A 24298-nucleotide genomic window follows, 5' to 3' on the forward strand; every position below is an offset into this window, starting at 1 on the left:
AAACTGCTGCTGGCTGCGAATTATACCTAAAAAATAAATAAAACCAAAACCACTATAAAAAAAACATCAAAGTGGAGAAACAAACAATACGGGAGCAAAGTCCTGCTCTCCCATCACGAAATAGACACGGGGATACCATCACTGAGCTCAGTGTCTGGTATTGTTGGTAATCCAGGCTCCGTGGAAAAGGCTCCAATCAAACCATCAATGGAAAGAATTCTGATTAACAGTAGAAACATTAGGATTCCTTCGCAGCAGAACCTTTGCGGGACCGCAGCCACTCAGCCGCCTCCGCCGGATCCGTAAAAAATAGAGAAGAACCCTCATGGACCACCCGGAGCTTGGCCGGATAGATCATTGAGTACACGATATTCCTCTCCCGGAGCCGCTTCACGACCTCCATGAATTGTGCTCGTTGTTTCTGAAGTTCCATGGAAAAGTCTGGAAAAATTGAGATCGTGGCATTGTTGAACTTAATGGGACTCTTGTCGAGCTAGACGTAGAATCGCATCCCTGTCCCTGCAATTGAGGAGACGTGCCAAAAAAGGTCTAGGTGGGGCTCCAGGAGGAAGAGGTCTTGTAGGGACCCTATGGGCCCTTTCCACAGCAAATGTTGGGGAGAATTCGTTTCCCAGAGAGGTTTTGAGCCAATCTTGTAGAAACTGTTGTGGATGTTGTCCTTCCGAGCGTTCCGGCAGACCAATAACTCGGACGTTATTCCGGCGCATTCTATTCTCCAAGTCATCTGCTTTTTGCCTCCAAGCGTTTACCAAGCCCGCCGCTTTCGTAAGCTTGGCTTCCATGGGTGTGATGGCGTCCTCTACCTTGGACACCCTTGTCTCCACCTCCGTAATGCGCCCTCTCATGGCCTGCATATCTTGTCGAAAACGCCCCACCTCGGTATACACGTCCTCTATTTTCCCCGTCAGCGATGTTCTGGTTAAAGAGATGGCCTGCATCAGTTGTTCAGATGCTTGCGGGTTAGCCTTGCAGCGCTGGGGTCCTGGGTTCGTATCCAACTAAGGACAATATCTGCAAGGAGTTGTAACAACCCTGCTGGCATCACTGCATGGCCTCCCATTCCCCGCACACCAACTTACTTTCTGCTTCAAGCCATGCTGTGAATTCTGTCTGTTGCCAGCCCTGAGCTCCATGTGCTATGCCTCTTGTTTTCCTGCTTGCTCTCCATGTTTCCTGACTGTGTGTATAGGGGGGCGGCGCCTGAACTCTCTGCTTCTTATGCAGTCAGGATGCACCTGTGTAATATGTCCCTTACCAATCACCTAGAGCCCTTGACTATTTAGTTTCGCCACACCCACTGACCTTTGCCTGAGCAATGTCTAAACTCAGTTAGCTCCTTGCTGCTGAGCTAGCCAGGCCCTGTCCTATGTCTTGCCTTCTCTGAAGGCTCTTATTGCGTATTCCTGTGTCTTGGTACCTTGCCTAGTACTTCTCTACTTCTCTCTCTGCCTGCCAGGAGGCAGAATATCCTGGTCCTTGTGTCTTTGTCCCTGTGTCTCTGTCTGAACTCAGCCTTACCTCTGTCTGTCTCCTTGTCTGTGGTTCCTTCTCTGCTGTGTCTTTCCTTGTGTCCTCCCTATCAGAGGCTCGGCTCCCTAGCCGCTCTGCCTGCCCGGCTCCCTAGCCGCTCTGCCTGCCCAGCTCCCTTGCAGTCCAGCCTACTCCGCACCTCCTGTGTGAACAGGTCCAAACCTGTTCCTTCATATTCCACTCCTTCCTGCCTATATCCATACCTGCACCTCCTGTGTGAACAGGTCCAGACATGTTCCTTCATATTCCACTCCTTCCTGCCTATATCCATACCTGTACCTCCTGTGTGAACAGATCCAAACCTGTCTCTCATATTCCACTCCTGCTTGCCCAGTGTCTCCAAGCCACGCCCGCTTGCCCAGTGTCTCAGCCGTGCCTGTCGTGTCTGCCTGCCTGCCAGTCTATAGCACCTGTCCAAGTGACTTGTCCCCGAGTGGGATCAGCAGCCACAGCCAGACACCACCCTGGAGTGGCACCCGACAGCTACCTGCCGCACAAGCCTGACCTCACCATCAGAGGCTCCAGTGAAGACCGAGGTAGCTGTCGTAGTCACGCCCCCAGGGTAGTCTGGTTTGTGGCTCAGTGGGGCTGGGCCACAAACCCCCGGCTCGCGCCATTCAGCCAAGGCGCGAGCGTGACAGGAGTTTTTATGTTCTCCCCGTGTTTGCGTGGTTTTCCTCCCACATTCTAAAGACATACTAATAGGGAATTTAGATTGTGAGCCCCATCGGGGACAGTGATGGTAATGTGTGCAAACTGTAAAGCGCTGCGGAATATGTTAGCGCTATATAAAAATAAAGATTATTAAAGATTATTATTAATTTCTCCTGCTCACTCTCCTCTCCACCCTCAGAGGGGCAGTTTTTACGCTGAACCTGTGAGGGGTTATTTCTGAGGGACCGTGCGGTGTCAGAATGGTCAGGTCTAGCAAACTTTCAATTTTTCGGCTGCTCCTGCCCCCTGGAGCGGTTCATTTTTAATAGCAATATGACACAGCCGGGCGCAACTGAAATGGTATGTCCAGGAGATTCCCAGGTCCAATTTATAAGCACAGCAGCGCTATAATATGATAATGACAAGTGTCCCAGGGGCAGCACAGAGCAGAAGGGTCACCCGGGAGGACAAGACTCGGCTCTGAGTAGTAACCGAGAGGCCTTATGGCTGGGGAGGGACCGCAGTGCCCACAGAGGCAGCAGCCAGGGAGGAGTCCAGAGGATCCTAAAGTAATAGCACTGACCAGCTGGGTGACTTAACAGAGGGGAGTGCGGGGCCCAATCTTCCACAGCACTCACCGCTTCTCCCTGTCAGATCCACAGAATAGGTACTCACCGTCCTGTCAGCGCTGTGAGGAGGGGGCCAGCACCGCATCTCTCACAGCCAGAGCGCGCACTTCTAAAGATGGCCGCCGCCCCAGTCTTTACCGCCGTCTGCATGCCGAGATTCGGCCTCCCACGAGGTTCCAGAGGTGCTCCACGGCCCAGGGGGTCCAGTACCGGGCAGGTATGCTGCAGCACCACGGGTCCGCTGACAGGATTTGTCAGGATGCAAGGAGCTCTCCCTGAACGCGTCCTCTCACCGCCGCTACATAGCCACGCCCCCCCACGCTGAAGACTTATATCGGGGTTTCTATCTAATTCTCCGAAGGCTGATCAAGACAAAACACCTGAGGGATCCATTCACTATAATGAGACTTCAAAAGATACTCTGGACTCCGTTTGGCCTCTGTTCAGTGTTGTCCGTTATAGAGGTGAACAAAACTCTGGCAGATAACGCCTTTATGAATGCTTACAAAGACAGACACCGCTGGATCATAGGCCAGACAAGGTCCGCAGTATCTGCAATATTATAGAGAATCTTCCATCGGGGTTCTGTCTGATTCACGCATTTCAGAAATTTACAAGGAAACCCCAATGTAAGCGTTCAGCGAAGAGCGGAGAATAAATATGCGCCGAGCCTTACTGCGATCTTAACTAGTGTGACAGCTTTACAGATCAGATCGCTCTAGATGCAACAATACCAAATATGCACTTTTTCTGTTTTTACATTAATATACACATTTATTGGTATATTTTTTACAATTTATAGTTTTTTTTTTACATTTTTAACTAGTCCCTCTATGGGACTAAATTGAAAAAGGTACTTCGGAGAGATACAAAGTGTTTGTACTGTCCCTGCCCTCAAACTATAAAGATGACATGCCTAGTGCACTTCTATTATCTTTAGAACACTTGTAATTCCATGTGACTTCAGCTGCTCCTCACTGCTTCCCCCCCAATGTCTGGGACATTACCTTACACACCAGTGTTTGGCTCCCCTTGTGAGTTAACAGGCCACACCCCCTGTTCTCTACAAAGAAACTGCTATCATCAGGTGACTGGTTGACAGTAAAGCCCCCGTTACACACTGCGATATCGCTAGCAATATCGCTGTAAAGTCACCGATTTTGTGACGTTGCAGTGATATTGCTAGCGATATCGCTGCATGTGATACTTACCTCCGACCGGCTCCCCTGCTGGTTATCGCTGATCGCGCGAGAAGCTCCTGGACCATTCCTCGTTGGTCACTTCCTGCGGCGCCGACGCGTGGAGCCGGGCGGGAGGACGCAGGATCGCCGCGTCTGACAGGTAAGTAGCGACCCCTGTCCCGAGCGATGTCGCTGGTGAGATCTGCCTGTGTGGCAGCTCACTAGCGACCACCTAGCGATGCACCAGCGATCCTGACTGCGTCATATCGCTGGTGCATCGCTAGGTGTAACGGTATCCTAACAGCATGGAGCTGCACACTGCTGTAATGTCCCAGACCGAGGGGTGAGTAGTGAGGAGCAGCTGCTGTAACACCAGCCCCCTGATGTCTCACTGTCTGCAGTCCAAGGTGAGGGACAGGGAGGGGTGTAGACAGCCCTCTGGCTTCTAGTAAAAGCCAGCCACCTGATAAGGTCATTCACTGCAGGGTTACTAGCAGAAAGTAGGCCATGCCCCCACACGTCAGACTGCATACAAGGAGACATTATCCTGGGGTTGTTGTGACAGTAGCCGCTTTTCACTGCACTGCTCCCCCAACCCCATCGTCTGGGATGTTACAGCAATGTGCAGCCCCATGCTGTTCTTAATATGGGACGTGTGATGTGTACTGACACTATTTTGGGATATATACAATGATTTGATCGCCTCTTACTGCAATGTTTCAGCAGCCAAAAAAAAAGTATTCTGGAGTTTTTAATTTTTTTTTGTTACACAGTTTACCATTTGGATTAATTCATTTTATATTTTGATAGATTGCACATTTCTGAAAGCAGCTATATCAAATTTGTATTTTTTAATGATTTTATTTTCAATGGTGCAAAAGGGGGGCGATTTTAACTTTTGTTTTCTTTTTTCATATTTTTAAAAACTTTTTTACTGTATTAAATAGTCCCCTTAGGGGACTTGATGCTGCGATCGTCTGTGATCACTAGTGCTATACATAGCAATGCATCAGCACTGCCATGTATAGCAGAAATCACAATCTAGGAACGCCGGCCACAGACCAGTGTTCACAGTAGAATCGCAATGCACGTGGATCATCAGCAGTCACATCACGGTCTGACAGTGTGATTTAGAATCATAGAATCGTAGAGTTGGAAGGGACCTCCTGGGCCATCTGGTCCAACCCCCTGCTCAAAGCAGGATTTGCTAAATCATCCCAGTCAGATGTCTGTCCAGCCTCTGTTTGAAGACTTCCATTGAAGGAGAACTCACCACTTCTCGTGGCAGCCTGTTCCACTCATTGATCACTCTGTCAAAAAGTTTTTTCTAATATCTAATCTGTGTCTCCTCCCATTCAGTTTCATCCCATTGCTTCTAGTCTTTCCTTGTGCAAATGAGAATAAAGTTGATCCTTCTACAATGTGACAGCCCTTTAGATATTTGTAGACAGCAATTAAGTCTCCTCTCAGTCTTCTCTTTTGCAAACTAAACATTCCCAAATCCTGCAACCTTTCCTCATAAGACAGGGTTTGCAGACCGGTCACCATTCTGGTCGCTCTTTTCTGAACTTGCTCCAGTTTGTTGATGTCTTTTTTCAAATGTGGTGCCCAAAACTGGACACAATATTCCAGATGAGGTCTGACCAAAGAGGAGTAGAGGGAAATAATGACTTCACGTGATCTAGACTGTATGCTTCTGTTAATACATCCTAGAACTGCATTTGCCTTTTTTGCTGCTGCATCACACTGTTGACTCATATTCAGTCTGTGATCTATTAGTATACCCAAGTCTTTTTCACATGTGCTGTCGCTTAGCCCTATTCCTCCCATTCTATATATGCTTTTTTCATTTTTATTGCCCAGATGTAGTACTTTGCATTTCTCCCTGTTAAAAACCATTCTGTTAGTTACTGCCCACTTCTCCAGTTTATTTAAATCTTTTTGAATCCTCTCTCTCTCTTCTCTAGTATTAGCTATCCCTCCTAGCTTTGTGTCATCAGCAAATTTAATCAGTTTACCCTCAATTCCTTCATCTAAATCGTTGATAAAGATGTTGAACAATACAGGGCCCAGGACAGAGCCCTGTGGTACCCCATTTGAGACATTCTTCCAACTGGATGTGCAGCCATTTACGACCACTCTTTGGGTCCGGTCACTAAGCCAGTTATGAATCCACCTAACAGTTGCCTTGTCCATTCCATACATAGTCATTTTTTCAATAAGGATTGTATGAGAGACTTTGTCAAATGCTTTGCTGAAGTCAAGATATACTATATCTACAGCATTTCCTTGATCCACCCAATCAGTGATACCGTCATAGAAGGAAATTAAGTTAGTCTGACATGACTTATTAGTTACAAACCCATGCTGACTCTGTTTGATCACTTCATTCTTATCCAGGTATTGACTTACATGTTGTTTAATAATTTGTTCAAAGATCTTTCCTGGTATAGAAGTCAGACTCACCGGCCTATAGTTGCCTGGGTCCACCTTCTTCCCCTTTTTGAAGATAGGAACAACATTTGCTCTTCTCCAGTCTTCTGACACTTCTCCTGTTCTCCAAGAATTTTCAAAGATTATGGAGAGTGGTTCAGAAATTTCTTCTGCTATCTCCTTCAGTACTCTGGGGTGTAATTCATCTGGACCTGGAGACTTGAATTCATTTAGGTTAGCTAAGTGTTTCCTCACTATCTTTCTGTTTATAGATATCCTGGATTCTTCTATTCCCTTAATAGGACAGTGAATAACAGTTGGTGTTACATTTCCTTTCTGAGAGAAAACAGATGCAAAATAGGAATTTAAAAGTTCAGCCTTCTCAACATCCTGTCTTACCATTTCATCATTTTCATCCTGTAAAAATCCTATAGCATCTTTGACTTTTCTTTTACTTTTGACATATCCCCAAAATCCTTTATTATTGCTTTTGACATCTCTTGCAAGCCTCAATTCATTTTCAGCTTTACCTAATCTGATTTGTGCCCTGCAGATTCTGCAGACAGCATTATATTCTTCTTTAGATATGCCTCCCTCTTTCCATTTTATAAACATTTTTTTCTTCCTTTTTAGCATGTGCTTAAGTTCTGTGTTCACCCATCCTGGTTTCCTTAAATGCTTCCTATTCTTCCCTCTTTTCGGAATTGTTAACAACTGTGCTTTGAGAATTTCATTTTTCAAGATTTCCCATCCTTCCTGGACATTTTTGTCTTTAAGGATATCCAGCCATTGGATCCCTCCAATTATCTTTCTGAATCCCTTAAAATCTGCCTTTCTGAAATCTAACCTTGACGTCTGAGTCTTCACAGGTCTTCCGCCTCTAGTTATCCAAAATTCTAAAATAGCATGGTCGCTACCTCCTAGGGTTCCAGCCACTTTTACCTCCTCAACCATTTCCTCCCTGTTTATAAGGATTAGATCCAAGGTAGCAGTTCCCCTTGTTTTCTCCCCTACCTTTTGGAAGATAAAGTTGTCAGCAAGAGAGGATAAGAATTTCCTTGACCTGTTAGTTTTGCCTGAGAGAGATTCCCAACAAATGTCTGGATAGTTGAAATCTCCCATGACAACTAAGTCATATTTTTTGGAGAACTTGGCCATTTGATGCATAAAGAGTTCATCCATATCTTCAGCTTGCACAGGCGGCCTGTAGTAAATGCCTACAATGGTGTCCTTTCCATTGTTCTGTCCTTGTATTCTTACCCAAACAGTTTCCACAGAACTCCCAGTCTCTGAAGCTTCAATCTCTGTGCAGATATACGCGTTTCTAACATACAATGCAACACCTCCTCCTCGTTTATCAAGTCTGTTTCTTGCAAATAAGTTGTATCCTTCTAGTCTTGTATTCCAATCATGTGTATCGTCCCACCAAGTTTCAGTGATTCCAATGACATCATATTTCTTTTCCTGTGTTAGTAGTTCCAATTCTCCTTGTTTGTTGCCCATGCTTTGTGCATTAGTATAGAAACATTTTAGTTTGTGATTGGTTTCTCTTTCTCCAATATTTTTATTAATTAGATTCTTTCGTCTTTGTTCTTCCTTTCCACTTCTATTAGCAGAGTTCTCAATAGCATTTGTCAGGTGTATGGCTTTTTCTGGTCTTTTGCTTCCCTTCCCATGTTGTTCTAGTTTAAAGCTCTCCTTACAAGTGTAGCAAGGCGACTTCCAAATACATGCTTTCCAGTCTTCGTAAGGTGCACCCCATCTCTAGCAAGTAGTCCATCGTATAAGTAGTTCACTCCGTGATCCAGAAATCCAAATCGTTGCTGACGGCACCATCGACGTAGCCAGTTGTTCACCTGCAGAATCTTATTCCACCTCCTTGTTCCATGGCCATCCACTGGGAGGATGGAAGAGAAGACCACCTGCGCTCCCAGTTCTTTCACTTTTTTGCCTAAGTCTTCAAAGTCTCTGCAGATGGTTTCCAGGTCGTTTCTTGCGGTGTCATTTGTCCCCACATGTAGTAGCAGGAATGGGTAGTCATCTGTAGGTCTGAAGAGTCCTGATATCCTGTCAGACACATCTTTAATTTTTGCACCTGGAAGACAGCACATTTCTCTTGAAGTTATATCCGGTCTGCAGATAGCGGTCTCTGTTCCTCTCAACAGGGAATCCCCCATGACCACCACTCTCCGTTTCTTCTTCACAACATTTTTCTTTCTCCATCCAGGAGGACTCTGAAGGCGTACAAGGTTGCGGTTTGTTGGCAAAGTCTTATCCTGATGTATTTCTTCATCGTTTTCCTGCGTGAGAGCCTGGTACTGGTTTCTGAGCAGTATGGGTGCTGACTGCCTCCTGATCCTCCTGCTTCTCTGGGTCACATGTCTCCATACCTCTGTTTCTTCAGGTGCACTTCGAATTTCTTCTCTTTCTGTAACATGAAGAGATAATTCTGCTCTGTCCAAGAACTCTTCACCTTCCTTAATGATCTTCAACGTAGCCAACCTCTCTTCGAGATTTTGCAACTTTTCCTCCAACAGGGACACAAGCTTGCATTTGTGGCATGTGAAATTTGGCTTTTCCACTGGTAAGTCTGTGAACATGTAGCAAGAAATGCAGCTCACCAAATGGCTCCTGGCCTCTTCCATCTTGAGATTTCTTAAAAAGATGAGCCAAAATTTTTCCGATTTCCTCTTTTCAGCTGCAACGGCCAAAACCCAGTGATCGTAGAGCTCGCGGAGACTCTTCACTTATCCCAGAAGGCACTGGGAATATGCAAATGATCTCCTCAAGACTCTTCCCCTGGTTTTAACAGGATAACGGAGCTCTGATCCACCCGCAGCTGTTAGAGGCATATGATGGCTTATTAAATCAGTCGTCATGTGTGGGGAAAGATGTGAGCTCCATAAGCAAGTCCACATCAAAGAAAAAGACACGGCATATGACGTAAATATATTTCATATATAGTGAAAACAGTTTACCATGTACCACCACAGTACTGGTTACCACTCTGAGGGTTAAAAAAAAAGTGATTATTGTAATATTCTGAAAGATCTCCCCAGATTATGCAACCAAAAAAATGTGGTGTGTGTATTAGTGTGCAGTCTATGGTTATGCTGGAGGTTGCTCCTGGTATTGTATAATGCACCAAAGATGGGGAAACATGACCTCTTTCAAGGAATATTAGATTTCACTTTAGGTTTACACAAATTTTACCTGAGGGAAAGTCTTGTGCAGCGGCAGCCAGCAGCTAAGTCCCACAATTCCAGCTAGTTTGTGTTGACAGGTCAGGGCAGTATACAAGGACAGGGCACCTCCCTGGAAAGGAAAAAGCACAGATGTGGAAATCTTCATTACTATATGTGCCAACGATCAAAATATAAACCAGACAAGAGATTAGTGTCAGCACGTTATGCAAACCTCCCTTAACTAGCTTGGCTGCCAGACACTTCTAGATACCACGGAAGTACAGACAAGTTTTAAAGTTGATATTCACAAATAAAACCAAAAAGAGGAATAAGAATTTATCATGAATGAGAGAAGCAGAAGAGAAAGTAGTGGTCACACGGCTACGCGTATGCAGACCACAGATGGAGCAGTCATGTGACGTCTGCTGGAACTGGGAATGAGAGTCACCCACCATTGGGATTCCATAATTATAGACCTGGCCTAGAAAATGAAACGACGGGTATGAGCTGACCAAATTAAAGGGAACCTGTCAGGTGAAAAAACGCTATTAGCCTGCACATGTGGGGTTAATTAGAAGGTTGATAGCATCTGAAGCCATGCGGCAGCAGTACTTTATGACTGAAAGCCCTGTGGCTGCCGGGAAGGTGTGGCTTCACTCGCTGCTCAGTACATAGCGAGCAGTGGATGTAGCCGAACACTGGCAGCCGGCTCTACAGTGCATCAGCGCTAAGCCGACTGTCAGTCACAACCACCGCTCACCCTGTACATAGCAGTGACTGAAACCACGCCGTACGCGCCTCTGAGTGAAAGCTTGAGGCTGCGGGGAGGAATGAAAACTCCCTTCCAGTAACTGGGCTCTCAGTGTGGCGGCCACATGGCTTCAGAATGTTAGTAACCAGCAGATTAACCCCATGTGTTAATAGCGGATTTTGTTGTTATATTTAGAATTTCACATCCTGCTAGAAGAATTCTTACCCAAACCTATACTGACAGACCCCTACTCCAATGTATAGACTACAAACAATGTAAATTTATTGGGAATCTAGCTGGAAACAATCTACTTCAGTCGGTGAAGAATGGCAGACATTCTGCAGTGATAATCATCATCACTCCGAGTACCAGTATTGCTCGAGTAGCACTTAGTGTGTTTTCCGCTATATCTGTTATGTTCAAGATGAAAGAAAGTGTAACTTTAGTATTTGTGTTTTGCAACTTATTTAACCCCTTTATGATCAAGCCAATTTTTACAATTCTGACCATTGTCCCTGAAAGAGGTTATATTTCTGGAACACTTCAACGGATCCTGCTGATTCTGAGAATGTTTTTTCGTGACATATTGTACTTCATGTTAGTGGTAACATTTCTTCGATATAACTTGCATTTATTTATGAAGAAAACAGAAATTTGGCAAAAATTTGGAAAATTTTGCTACTTTTAATTTTTCCACACTTAAATCAGAGAGTGGTGTCACACAAAATAGTTAATAAATAACATTTCCCACATGTCTACTTTACATCAGCACAATTTTGGAAACAATTTTTTTTGTTAGGATGTTGTAAGGGTTAAAAGTTGACCAGTGATTTCTTATTTTTCCAACAAAATCTACAAAACTTTTTTTTTTTTTTTTATATATATATATCACATTTGAAGTGAGTTGGGGGGGGTCAATACAACAGAAAATACCCAAAAGTGACACCATTCTAAAAACTGCACCCCTAAAGGTGCGCAAAACCACATTCAAGTTTATTAAGCCTTCAGTTGCTTCATGAGAACTAAAGCAATGTGGAAGGAGAAGATGAACATTTTACTTTTTTCACAAAAAAATTACTTTGGAACCAATTTTATACTGATTTGGGTATCCGTATAAAATGGACCACACAATTTGTTGTGCAATTTCTCCTGAGTACGCAGACACCCCATATGTGGGGAAAAAACACTGTTCGGGTGCATGGCAGGGCTCAGAAGGAAGGGAGCAACATTTGACTTTTTGAACACAAAATTGGCTGGAATCAATGGCGGGAGCCATGTCGAGTTTGGAGACGCCCTCTATGCACCTAAACAGTGGAAACCCCCAAATTCTAAATCCAACCCCAACACACCCCAAACCCTAACTTCCCAACCCACTTTAGGAAAAAATACTAGCAAAAGGCAGAGATGCTTACCTGCCCAGGCCTCCAAACAAATGCACTATCAGGATGAAGGACCCATGTAGTTAAAATGGCGGCAACACAGGTCATGAGTAAGCCGGCTTAGTGCAGTCGAAACGCATCGACTGGGTCATGTCGACCATGACAATTGTTTTCCATGCACTATACTTTCTTTTGAAAATTAAAAAGAAAAGGAAAATCCAGTCCTGTTGAGCCGGACTTCAATTTTTTCAATTATCCAACCCACTTTAGGCCCAACCCCAACGGGAAAATAAAAAAAAAAGTATTATTTTTACCTAACTAACGGTGTGATAAAATGAGGGATTTGATTTACTATTTTTTTTTTTATTTTGAGCACTGTGATAGACCCTATCACAGTGCTCAAAATGGACCAATAGGAAAAATTTCCTATTGTTGCCGGGTGCCAGCTGGCAGATCTCGGGCAGGTGCACTGCGCATGCACCCACCATTTTCTCCCGGAAGAAGACGCCAGCGTCCCGGGGGGCTACACGTGGGACTGTAGGGACAACGGAGGTACCGGGGGTGGATCGGGGGACCCCATTTCTCTCTTCTCTGATGTGCGATCACAGAGGAGAGAAAAATTAAATGGAAAAAAATCAAACTTTTTTTGCGGTTGCCGTTACACCGTTAATAACGGCAATCGCGACCCCGGAGAAATTCTGACTCTGGGGGGAGCTATACTCTTATTCCTCAGCGCCGTTAACGGCGCTGTGGTTTAAGTACCCTTAACTGCAGCCGTTATTAGGCGTATTGGTCGTTAAGGGGTTAAAATTGACATATGGACACAGGCAGTTTGATGCCTCCATGACCCAAATATTAGCCAAATTAGGCACAGCAGGGTTATTAGCCAAGCAATTGTTCATCTGCTCAGTACTTTAAAGGGGTTGTCCATTCTTAAGCTATAAGTCTGCAGTCCCTCTTTGTGTCACTATGTGACTGCAGACTTATGAATCCTAAGTTTGCGCACACTGTGAGGATCCTCCGGCGCCGAGAACAACGGTTATGTGACCACAAACATGTGATGTGCGCGACTCCCAGCCACATTCAGACTACAAGGCCCCAACCTCGCTCAAAGCAGTGTATTGTACGAGGCTGGAAACAGTCTAGTTGGAATGTGGCCGGGAGTAACATAGCGCATATTTGGCTTCAGCTGACCACTATTCACCATGCCAGAAAATCCTCACAGTGCACATGATGTAGAGGATTCATAAGTCTACAGTCACATAGAGTGACTGCAGACTTGTAGCTTAAGACCGGACAACCACTATAGGGGTGAAAACCAACCATCTCCAAGCAAATATATTTTCCGCTTTATAAAATGGTGATGTGCCACAGCCAAACACCACTAAGGGGCCAGACGGAGCACGAATATGCATCCAATAGGTGAAACTGAAGTGTAATATAGGGTGCATAAATATTTAATTTTTGCATGCTAGGTAGGTACCTGTGAAAATCCACCAAGAACAATCCTATTAGCCGGAATGCCATTCTTCATCTCATGTTCAATGATGCTTTTAACTGAAAAGGACAAGAAAAGTAAAGTAGAAAACCAAGAATTGGGCAGATCCTACATATGCACACTTCACAGATGCTGACTAACTTAACTTCTTTCCCTGTACTCTGATGGAGGAACGCAGACTATTCCAGCACCATGTCCCACTTGTATGCCGAGGGCTCAAGAACTGTGCCCACATGGTTTACAGCATATCTGGGCTGCAACAGCCAAGGATGGCGTTATGCCACTGTCAATAGGTAAAGCGGCACCTAATTTATTTATTTTACTCACTCATATAGTGCCATTATTTCCACGGCGCTTTACAGACATTATCAGCACTGTCCTCATTGGGGCTCACAATCTAAATCCCCTATCAGTATGTCTGAGAGTGGGAGCAAACTTGAGTACCTGGAGAAAAACCGCAAAAACACGGGGAGAACATACGTTGTCCTTGGTGAGATTTGTACCCGCTGCAAAGCAACAGTGCTAACAAGTGAGTTGCCCATAAAAAGTAAGTGGTTTTTACAGAAAGAGTGAGCTCCATCTATAAACCTATTGCCACTCAACCCACCATACAATCATGGAGTGTCCATGGCAAGCAGGGCTAACACAGACCCCCAGGTCTGCCATGTAGGTAAGCCCTATTAGGCCTTAGCTAGTGCAAGACTATGAGGATGCGTGTCAGTGTAACACAATCAGCCACACTAAACGGCACTACAAGAGTATTCCAATGGGTTACCCAAGCAAAACCCCATTTTATTCCGCTCTGCAGCCACTATTACATTGTGTGACCAATTCAACATTAAACATTTGGTGAAAGCTCCTCTTTAAAGTGAGCCACTATCTCCGAATCGTTTATCCTTGCCCCGCACCAGCCTCTTTGACTTGACCGATTGCTCCCTCTGTGATGTCAGACACCAAGCAAGTTAATCGGAAAGCGAGCCATCAACTATACTAAAGAGGCTGGTCCTGGGAAACAACTCGAAGATGCAATGGCTCCGGAAGTGCTCTGTCACACCCAGAGCACTTACAGCTCATTTGCGCATAATTTGAGCTGCCAATTTCTCTTAAAAGCAACAACAGATAAATTACAAAGATTTTTGGTGTGTGTAATTTGCTAAAAGATTTTGCTCTTGTAACTTGGCCTGTGCATTCCTAATTATGTGTAGGTCAATTTAAATAAAGATCTCAATGGATTTACATTTCAAAGGCCTGCATACCCATACATGAAGAGTGGGAGGGGGTTGATAAATCCAACATTATCTTTAAGAAAAGCAGCTCCAAAATTGTGATTGCATGAATAGTACGAGTAACATCTGGACTGGACATACAGGAAGAAATGGGGGTTCCACTCTAAGGCCCAAAAATACAGGTATTTTGAGTCTTCAAAATACAGTGATATTCTCAACAGATCCATAACTATTTTTTTTGTCTCGGGTCACATTTTGCTGTGATTTTACTGACTACTTTGCATGATGACTAAATAGTAAGATACACTGTAGCTCTGGCCTAATGGTTGTTGCAAATCCCAAATTGAATGCACCTAACAGCCAAAATGCCCTACAGAATATTGGCAGACAGTTCGGTGTACCACTTTTTATCCTACTTGGGGGGGGTCAAAGTTTGTATTTGCTTTAACAGAGCTCTTTAGGGTATGTGCACACGTTGCAGATTTGCTGCTGCAGATTTCCTAGTGATACAGTACAATGTACATCTATGGAATAAAAAACCGCTGTGCACATGATGCGGAAAAATCCGCGTGGAAACGCAGCAGTTCATTTTCCACAGCATGTCAATTCTTTGTGCGGATTCCGCAGTTTTTACACCCATTCCATTATAGGAATCCGCAGGTGTAAAAATGCAGGCGAGACCCGCACAAAATCTGCAGGTAAAACGCGCGGATTTTTACCTGCAGATTCTGCCAAAATAAGCAGATTCCACACACGAATCCGCAACGTGCGCCCATACTCATACCCTAAAGGGGTAGTCTGATCATAAAATTAATTTTTTCTAGGAAAGGATTATCATAAAAATATAAATGGTGGCATAATCACTTTTCGGTACCCCTGCAAATCAAACGCAGGCTGCTCTGACCACTGAAGCAGGGTCTGCTTGTTCGGAATCACAGACACTGCTCCTGGAGTCAGCATAGACCCCTGGAGCCCCCTCCCCTGGATCCTCGGTGCCACAGTATATTATTCGGAAATAAATGCAGTTTTTTAAGTCAGGGATTATTTCACTGCTGAACTAACCTTTACAAAGCTAACACCAACACTACAGGCGCTCTTCACTTTTACCAAGGCGTTAGGGTTATATAAATAATAAAGTTATATTATATTTAGTGTTTTATACTTTAAAAATAATACGTATAAACAACTAAAATATTTTTTATGAAGTGAAAAAATTATTTTTGCATTTATAGACTTAAATTCTTCTTTAACAGCTTTGCCAGATCCATGCTAATCGTGTCTGACCAGTTTATATAGCTTCTTATATTTCGCCTTATTGGCCTCTCCCCATTGAGAAGCGAATGCTCGTCCAAGCCAAGCATACACCTGTGTGATAGGTCGGGAGGGTAAGCAGTTGGTCAACGAGCAACTAGAGGCCATCTTACTGCTGTCTGAAGCCTTCTTAATGCCTGCCTCGTCCTCCGGGGCATCTGGACTCAGACCCATTAGGTCAAACCTGGGAAGAAAAGAAGGTTCTGTAAGAAGAAGCTTCAGTGATCAGCCAACTAGAAACAAACCCAAGCTGGACCCGGACTCACCATGCCGGCATCACCATCTTCATGTTCAGCGTTACAGGAATGCGCGGCCTGCATGTAGTAAAGGTTATTGTCATCAGGTCGTACATGAAACCTACACACCACCATTAATTCCAAGTAAATTAATACTTACGCGTGAGGACATATGTATTTCACATGAGGCAGCTTAATTGCAGACAGGGCCTCGGCCCAGCCATGTCTGTAGAAGAAGAGAACAAACCTATGACTGTAACCTACATATAATATAAACCTCTCATGGACAGCAAAGCGACACTTTCCTCCGAAATACAGAATGGAGCTAGACGATAGAGCCCGCTGGGACACCTTTCTGCTGCACTAATACTATGAAGAGGCAGGAACAGGTACGTCCTATGTAGGTACTCATTCATTCCTGCAAAGTGAGTCCTTAAGAACTAGGTTTATTCAACTGCATTGGGGCAGTTTAAAAATGTGCGCAAATGTTTCCCTTGGACTTCAAAGGGTATCTAATTGAAAGCCCTCCCTCGACCCATCCTCTGTGTAACTATCGCCCGATATCTCTTCTCCCTTACTCCTCAAAACTACTGGAACAGCATGTATATCTTGATCTGTCCTTTCACCTCTCCTATTGTTCCCTCTTTGACCAGTTACAATCTGGCTTCCAACAGCATTACTCAACTGAAACTGCCCTAACTAAAGGGCCCATTACACATAGCGATATCGCTAGCAATATCGCTAAAGCGTCACCGATTTTGTGACGCAGCAGCGATATCGCTACATGTGATACTCACCTCCGACCGGCTCCCCCGCTGGTTATCGCTGATCGCGCGAGATCGGCCTGGTCCATTTCTCTTCGTCGGCTTCCTGCTGGCACCGACGAGCGAGCCATGGACGCGGGCGGAAGAAGACATCATCGCTGAGTCTGACGGTAAGTATCAACCGCTGCTGCATCACTAGTGAGATCTGCCTGTTTGGCAGCTCACTAGCGACCATTTTGCAATGCACCAGTGATCCTGACCGGGTCGTATCGTGGTCAGGATCGCTGGTGCATCGCTAAATGTAACGGGGCCTTAAAGTCACTAACGACCTACTAACGGCCAAGAGCAAGCGACACTACTCTGTCCTCCTTCTCCTGGACCTGTCTTCTGCCTTCGACACCGTGGACCATTCCCTCATCTCTTGGCATCACAGACTTGGCCCTATCCTGGATCTCATCATACCTAACAGACCGAACATTTAGTGTCTCCCTCTCACACACCACCTCCTCACCTCGCCCCCTGTCTGTCGGTGTTCCTCAAGGCTCAGTCCTAGGACCACTACTCTTCTCTATCTACACCTTCGGCCTGGGACAGCTCATAGAATCCCACGGCTTGCAGTACCACTTCTACGCCAATGTCTGTCGGCTATCTCAGCCTTCTTTTCTGCTTGCTTTCTGAAACTGAACATGGAAAAAAAACAGAATTCATCATCTTTCCCCCATCTCACTCTACCCCTCCACCAGACCTATCCATCAATGGCTGCTCACTTTCCCCAGTCCCGCACACTCGGTGCCTTGGGGTGATCCTCGACTCTTCGCTCTCTTTCAAACCACATATCCAAGCCGTTGCCGCCTCCTGCCACCTCAAAAATATTTCCCGGATCCGCGCATTCAACCATGAAACCACAAAAACACTAGTGCATGCCCTTATCTCCTGCAACCTCCTACTCTCTGGCCTCCCCTCCAGCACTCTGGAACCACTCCAGTCCATCCTACACTCTGCTGCCCGACTAATTCACCTGTCTCCCCCTATGCCAGGCCCTTCACTGGCTTCCTATTGCCCAGAGGCTCCAGTTCAAAACTCTAACCATGACATACAAAGCCATCCACAACCTATCTCCTCCATACATCTGTGACATGGTCTCCTGGTACCTACCCGCACACAACCTTCGATCCTCTCAAGATCTCCTTCTATACTCCCCCCGTGCCTCCCCCATACTCAGGAACTCTCTGCCGCAACACATCAGACTCTCACCATCAACGGAAACCTTCAAGAAGAACCTGAAGGCCCACCTGTTCTGACAAGCCTACAGCCTGCAATGATCCTCAGTCTACTGAACAACCGCATGACCTGCTCTACCCTCTCCTACTGTATCCTCACCCATCCCTGTAGACTGTGAGCTCTCGCGGGCAGGGTCCCGTCTCCTTATGTACTTGTATGTCCCTTGTCTTACACGTTTATTGTACTTGTCTATATTTCCCCTTTTCACATGTAAAGCACCATGGAATAAATGGCGCTATATAAATGTATAATAATAACAACTCATCTGCATAACAATGGAAAGAGAAGGTCCTCCCAAATCTAGGATCAGGAGGCAGCAGGGCTTGTCTGAAGTCATTCAGGTGGTCAAGGGTCTTCACTGCTTGCAGTAAGGAAACCTCTCACAGCCATGGAGGGCACCATCCATGGTGTGATTATGCAAGTGCTGCTTCGCTGAGTAAAGTAGTATACGGGCCCTCAAAAAATAAAACTGCTTGTACTCGCTAAGTGGAATAACGTGAAGATCAAGGCTTCAAATGCAACATCTCCAAGTATCATGGACCGTTCATAGTATCGGTCTTCTCATGAGCCAAAGGAGAACTTTTGGGCCCCAGTCCCCCTATGCTGCCACCCCTGCACCCACTATAGATACAACCCTGCTCATACCAAACACTGGTGATGCTCCAGGGGAACGAGGCACCACGCAATGGACTCTAACTCGGGATTTTTAGGAGTCAATGATTGACAAGAAGAAGCCCAAGGCTGCACGGACTGTGATTTCCAGACCGACTGTCCCATTAGCCAAAATTATCCTCATATCCATTTATCATTTCAGGTGAGGAGGCCCCCGGCTGGTTCAGAAGTCATGACCCACACAAGAGACGTGTGACTACAGCCTTAGCAGGAGCCCTCTTTCACCATCATATCTATAAGGGCTGACCAGAGCAATGTCACAGCAAATAGCGATGGGTCACAAAAGTGGCGTCCATGGGGGCAATGCTGGGCCAGACCCCTGGGTCCATGACGCTTCATGAGGGGACAGTGTTCCATCAGGTTTCTCCTCTACTGCACTTGGCAATGTCAGTCAGTCGCATGGAGAAGGAGTAACGCGTGACCTCTGCTGAAGCTGTGGGGATCCCTAGTCCTGTGGGTGGTGGGCTGCCCCCACTTATCAGTCCCTCAGAAGACCTCCGCGACCTCACATGACACCCTCCGCCTGCACCATGGCCAGCTCAGCCGGAGGATCACTTACCCAGAATCCCCTAGGCCATGGAGGAAGATCACCTGTGGACAGCAGAGACACACCGATCAGTCACCGCCCCGGAGACATGACGCCGCTACACAGCACTAATCACCGCTCCAGCCCATGCTCCTATCCCATAATGCCCGCACAGTAACGTGCTCACCGCTGCGGTCTCGCGCTCCCCTCCGGGTACGGTCACAGCGTCGGTGAGTAGCGGCACTGACATGTTGTTTCCGCACATGCACCGGAGTGATGTCACACACCGCCCCGGTGACCTCTGACCTCCCGAGAAGAAACAATGAGCCGCTGCCGCTGAGCGGATCTAACCCCGGCGCATGTCACGTGATCGCGCCTCTCCCCGAACGTCACGGCCTCACGCAGCAATCCATCACATGCCATGAGGCGGCCATCTTACGTGTGGCGGAAAAGCCCCAAAGGCTGAGGGTTTCTTCCTCCTCTCAAACATTAGGTTTTAGTTTTTTTTATCATTTTTGTTCGGACTGTGAACTCCATTCTGCTACTGTAGAGTAGCTGTGCTAGCTAAGAGTGTAGACTCAACCTGAGAAGGTCAATCATAAATCTGAAGAGGCGTGTTTTGGGTGGTCTCTCCAAATCCACCATACAGTGCCATAAGAGGATTTTTGGGGCTTGTGCACACGTTGTAGATTTGGTGCGTCTTTTTTCTTGCAGATTTTAGTGAATGAGAAACCTGAAGCGTCATTCACACGCGGCTTATTTACTTGGAGATTTGGCGCAGAGAATAACTGGCTGCATGTCAGCTCTCTGCATTTTTACCAGTGTTTTTCACCACTGAAATCAGGCGAAATTGGGCATTTTTCCTCCAAAAGAGGTGCAGAAATTTCTGCCTCCATTTACTCATTGTGTGCACATGGCCTTCTGCTCAAATCATATTGGTAATATGGGACATTTATCACAGGTTTGTAAAGTAGCAGGAAGACTCTACAGAGGGCCAAGTATCAGCTCTTAGGCCCTGCGCTACGTCATATAGGCTATGCCTCCCAACCAAAGGCATCTAGATCACAGAGAATGTGCACATCCCAAAATGATCCCAGACCACGCACAATGATAGCGGTCATCCACACCATGGCCCGGCCAATATTTTGGCTTCCTGCTATCTCTCTCCGCTCGGCTGAGTGCTCCGGTGTTACCAGAAACAATGTATATTTATCGTGCGGGGTACAAATCTATAGAAGCTAAAAAAGAAAAAAATCTAAAATATAACTTTATATAAAACCCATTTCAATAGAACCACTCTCAAAGAAATTTGTAAAAATACAGAGGTGTATCTTATAGTAGGGGAACAAAAAGCACGATCAATCCGTAATGATCCCTATACTGTACCTACCTAGCCATAAAGGCTGCCACCCTAAAACTGCGACATGGCAAAAAAAATATCCATCAATACATGAACCACCTACTGTATATGCTAAATCCCAGAACGTTAGGTATTAAGCGCCATACTTTGATCGATATAGAGTATTCAAACTTGTACACAATCCAATGTCCCGATGCGTTTAACTCCGTTTTTTGGGATACATCGGGACGAGTCTGAATAGGAGACCACAATGAGGCGGGAGTGTGTCAGCAATATTGCATCTGACCCCTTATGGCCACAATGAGGGAGAATGACGCATGCCAAGTTTCAAGGCTCTATATCTAGCTAATTATGGCGCTTAATAACTAATGTTGCTGAGATATAACATATAGGTGGTTTGTGTATTGATGGATATTTTTTCCCCATGATATAGTGGTCAATACTATTCCTGTGATTTGTTGTTTAAATAGTTTATAATCTTCTTTATGATCTGACCACATAGTGGTTATTAGATATGTTATTTCTGGAATTGTGTCTACTACCTGTACTATATTTTAATTATCTCTAGGGTAAGCATGTACTAGGGTGTCCTGATATCCATCGGTGAGCGAGGGCCCCATGTCACAATTTTAGGGTGCCAACCTCCTTGCCTAGATAGGGCTCATGAGGGATTGATAGTCCTTTTTTGGCCCTGGTCATCCTTGCTATGAGACACATCTCTCTATTTTTAATAATTTCTTTAGAGTGGTTCTATTAATATGTGTTTTATATATATATAAATATATATATATATATATATATATATTAACCCCTTAACTCCCAAGGGTGGTTTGCACGTTCATGACCGGGCCAATTTTTACAATTCTGACCACTGTCCCTTTATGAGGTAATAACTCTGAAACGCTTCCATGGATCCCGGTGATTCTGACACTGTTGTCTCGTGACATATTGTACTTCATGTTAGTGGTAAAATTTCATTCAAATAGCTTGCGTTTATTTGTGAAAAAAACTGAAATTTGGCGAAAATTTTGAAAATTTCGCAATTTTCCAACTTTGAATTTTTATGCCCTTAAATCACAGAGATACGGCACACAAAAAACTTAATAAGTAACATTTCCCACATGTTTACATCAGCACAATTTTGGAACCAAAATTTTTTTTTGTTAGGAAGTTATAAAGGTGAAAAATTGACCAGCGATTTCTCATTTTTACAACACCATTTTATTTTTACGGACCACATCACATTTGAAGCCACTTTGAGGGGGCCTATATGATAGAAAATACCCAAAAGTGACACCATTCTAAAAACTGCACCCCTTAAGGTGCTCAAAACCACATTCAAGAAGTTTATTAACCCTTCAGGTGCTTCACAGGAATTTTTTGAATATTTAAAAAAAAAAAAAATGAACATTTAACTTTTTTTCACAAAAAAAATACTTCAGGTTCAATTTTTTTTATTTTACCAAGGGTAACAGGAGAAATTGGACTCTAAAAGCTATTGTGCAGTTTGTCCTGGGTACGCTGATACCTGATATGTAGGGGGGAACCACTGTTTCGGCGCATGGTAGAGCTCAGAAGGGAAGGAGCGCCGTTTGACTTTTTCAATGCAAAATTGGCTGGAAATCAGATCGGACGCCATGTCACGTTTGGTGAGCCCCTGATGTACCTAAACAGTGGAAACCTCCCACAAGTGACACCATTTTGGAAACTAGACCCCCCAAGGAACTTATCTAGATATGTGGTGAGAACCTTGAACCCACAAGGGCTTCACAGAAGTTTATAACGTAAAGCGGTACAATTAAAAAATCATATTTTTTCCACAAAAATGATCTTTTCACCCTCAATTCTTATTTTTCCAAGGGTAACAGGACCCTAAAAGTTATTGTGCAATTTGTCCTGAGTACGCTGATACCCCACATGTGGGGGTAAACCACTATTTGGGCGCATGGCAGAGCTCGGAAGGGAAGCAGCGCCATTTGACGTTTTTGGCTGGAATTGAGATCGGACACCATGTCGCGTTTGGAAAGCCCCTGATGTACCAAAACAGTGAAAACCCCCCACAAATGACACCATTTTGGAAACTAGACCCCCCAAGGAACTTATCTAGATGTGTGGTGAGGACTTTGAACCCCCCAGTGCTTCACAGAAGTTTATAACGCCCAGGCGTGAAAATAAAAAAATCGTATTTTTTCAACAAACATGATCTTTTAGTCAACAATTTTTTTATTTTCCCAAGGGTACCAGGAGAAATTGTACCCCAAAAGTTGTCTAATTTGTCCTGAGTACGCTCATACCCCATATGTGGGAGAAAACTACTATATGGGCACACGTCAGGCCTCGGAAGGGAAGTAGTGACGTTTTGGAATGCAGACTTTGATGGAATGGTCTGCGGGTGTCATGTTGCTTTTGGAGAGCCCTTGATGTACCTAAACAGAGGAAACCCCCACAAGTGACCCCATTTTGAAAACTAGACCCCCTAAGGAACTTATGTAGATGTGTGGTGAGCACTTTCAACCCCCAAGTGCTTCACAGAAGTTTATAACGCCCGGGCATGAAAATAAAATAATTTTTTTCCACAAAAATGATATTTTTGCCCCCAATTTTTTATTTTCCTACGGGTAACAGGAGAAATTGGACCGCAAAAGTTGTTTTGCAATTTGTCCTGAGTAGGCTGATACCCTATATGTGGGGGTAAAACACTGTTTGGGCGCATGGCAGAGCTTAGAAGGGAAGGAGCACCATTTGACTTTTTCAATGCAGAATTGGCTGGAATTGAGATCAGACGCCATCTTGCATTTGGAGAGCACCTGATGTGCCCAAACAGTGGAAACCCCCCAATTATAACTCCAACCCTAACCCCAACACACCCCTAACCCTAATTTCAGCCCTAGCCCTAATGGGAAAATGGAAATAAATACATTTTCTTTTAATTTTATTATTTTTCCCTAACTAAGGGGATGATAACGGGGGGTTTGATTTACTATTTATAGCGGGTTTTTATTTTTGGCAGCTGTCACACGCTAAAAGACACTTTTTATTGTAAAAATAGTTTTTGCATCACCACATATTGAGAGCTATAATTTTTCCATATTTTGACGCACAGAGTCATGTGAGGTCTTATTTTTTGCGGGACGAGTTGGCGTTTTTATTAATATCATTTTCGGGCACGTGACATCTTTTGATCGCTTTTTATTCTGATTTTTTGGACGCAGAATGAACAAAAACCAGCATTTCATGAATTTCTTTTGGGGGCTGCGTTTACACCGTTCCGCCTGCGGTAAAATTGATAAGCGCTTTTATTCTTCAGGTCAGTATGGTTACCTCATTTAGGTCTTTTTTTATGTTTTGGCGCTTTTATGCAATGAAAACAATTTTATATAAAAAATAATTATTTTTGCATCATTTTATTCTGCGAGCTATAACTTTATTTTTTTCTGATGATGCTGTATGGCAGCTCGTTTTTTTGCGGGACAAGATGACGTTTTCAGCGGTACCATGGATATTTATATGCGTCTTTTTGATCGCGCGTTATTGCACTTTTTGTTCGGCGGTATGATAATAAATCATCATTTTTTGCTTTGTTTTTTAATTTTTTTTTTTAAGGGGTTCGCTAAAGGGGTTAACTAATGGGACCGTTTTATAGGGCGGGTCGTTACGGACG

General features: G+C 44.7%; 1 protein-coding gene across 1 annotated transcript in view; it reads right to left on the bottom strand.

The window, feature by feature from the left end:
- The window catches only part of LYPLA2 (lysophospholipase 2), a 35448-nt gene extending 15760 nt beyond the window's left edge, over positions 1–19688 (bottom strand). The window contains exons 1-7 of the mRNA XM_073572929.1: positions 19465–19688; positions 19311–19342; positions 16195–16260; positions 16065–16112; positions 15912–15982; positions 13247–13320; positions 9662–9763 (exon numbers count right to left, since the gene is read on the bottom strand). Coding sequence (XP_073429030.1) covers positions 9662–9763; positions 13247–13320; positions 15912–15982; positions 16065–16112; positions 16195–16260; positions 19311–19342; positions 19465–19542 — 471 coding nt within the window. The 5' untranslated portion in view covers positions 19543–19688. The remainder of the gene's footprint in view (positions 1–9661; positions 9764–13246; positions 13321–15911; positions 15983–16064; positions 16113–16194; positions 16261–19310; positions 19343–19464) is intronic.
- Between the last annotated feature and the right edge of the window lie 4610 nt (positions 19689–24298).

This window comes from Dendrobates tinctorius, unplaced genomic scaffold, assembly GCF_039654945.1.
Source record: "Dendrobates tinctorius isolate UK_male_01 unplaced genomic scaffold, ASM3965494v1 ptg000007l, whole genome shotgun sequence".
Taxonomy (NCBI): Eukaryota; Metazoa; Chordata; class Amphibia; order Anura; family Dendrobatidae; genus Dendrobates; species Dendrobates tinctorius.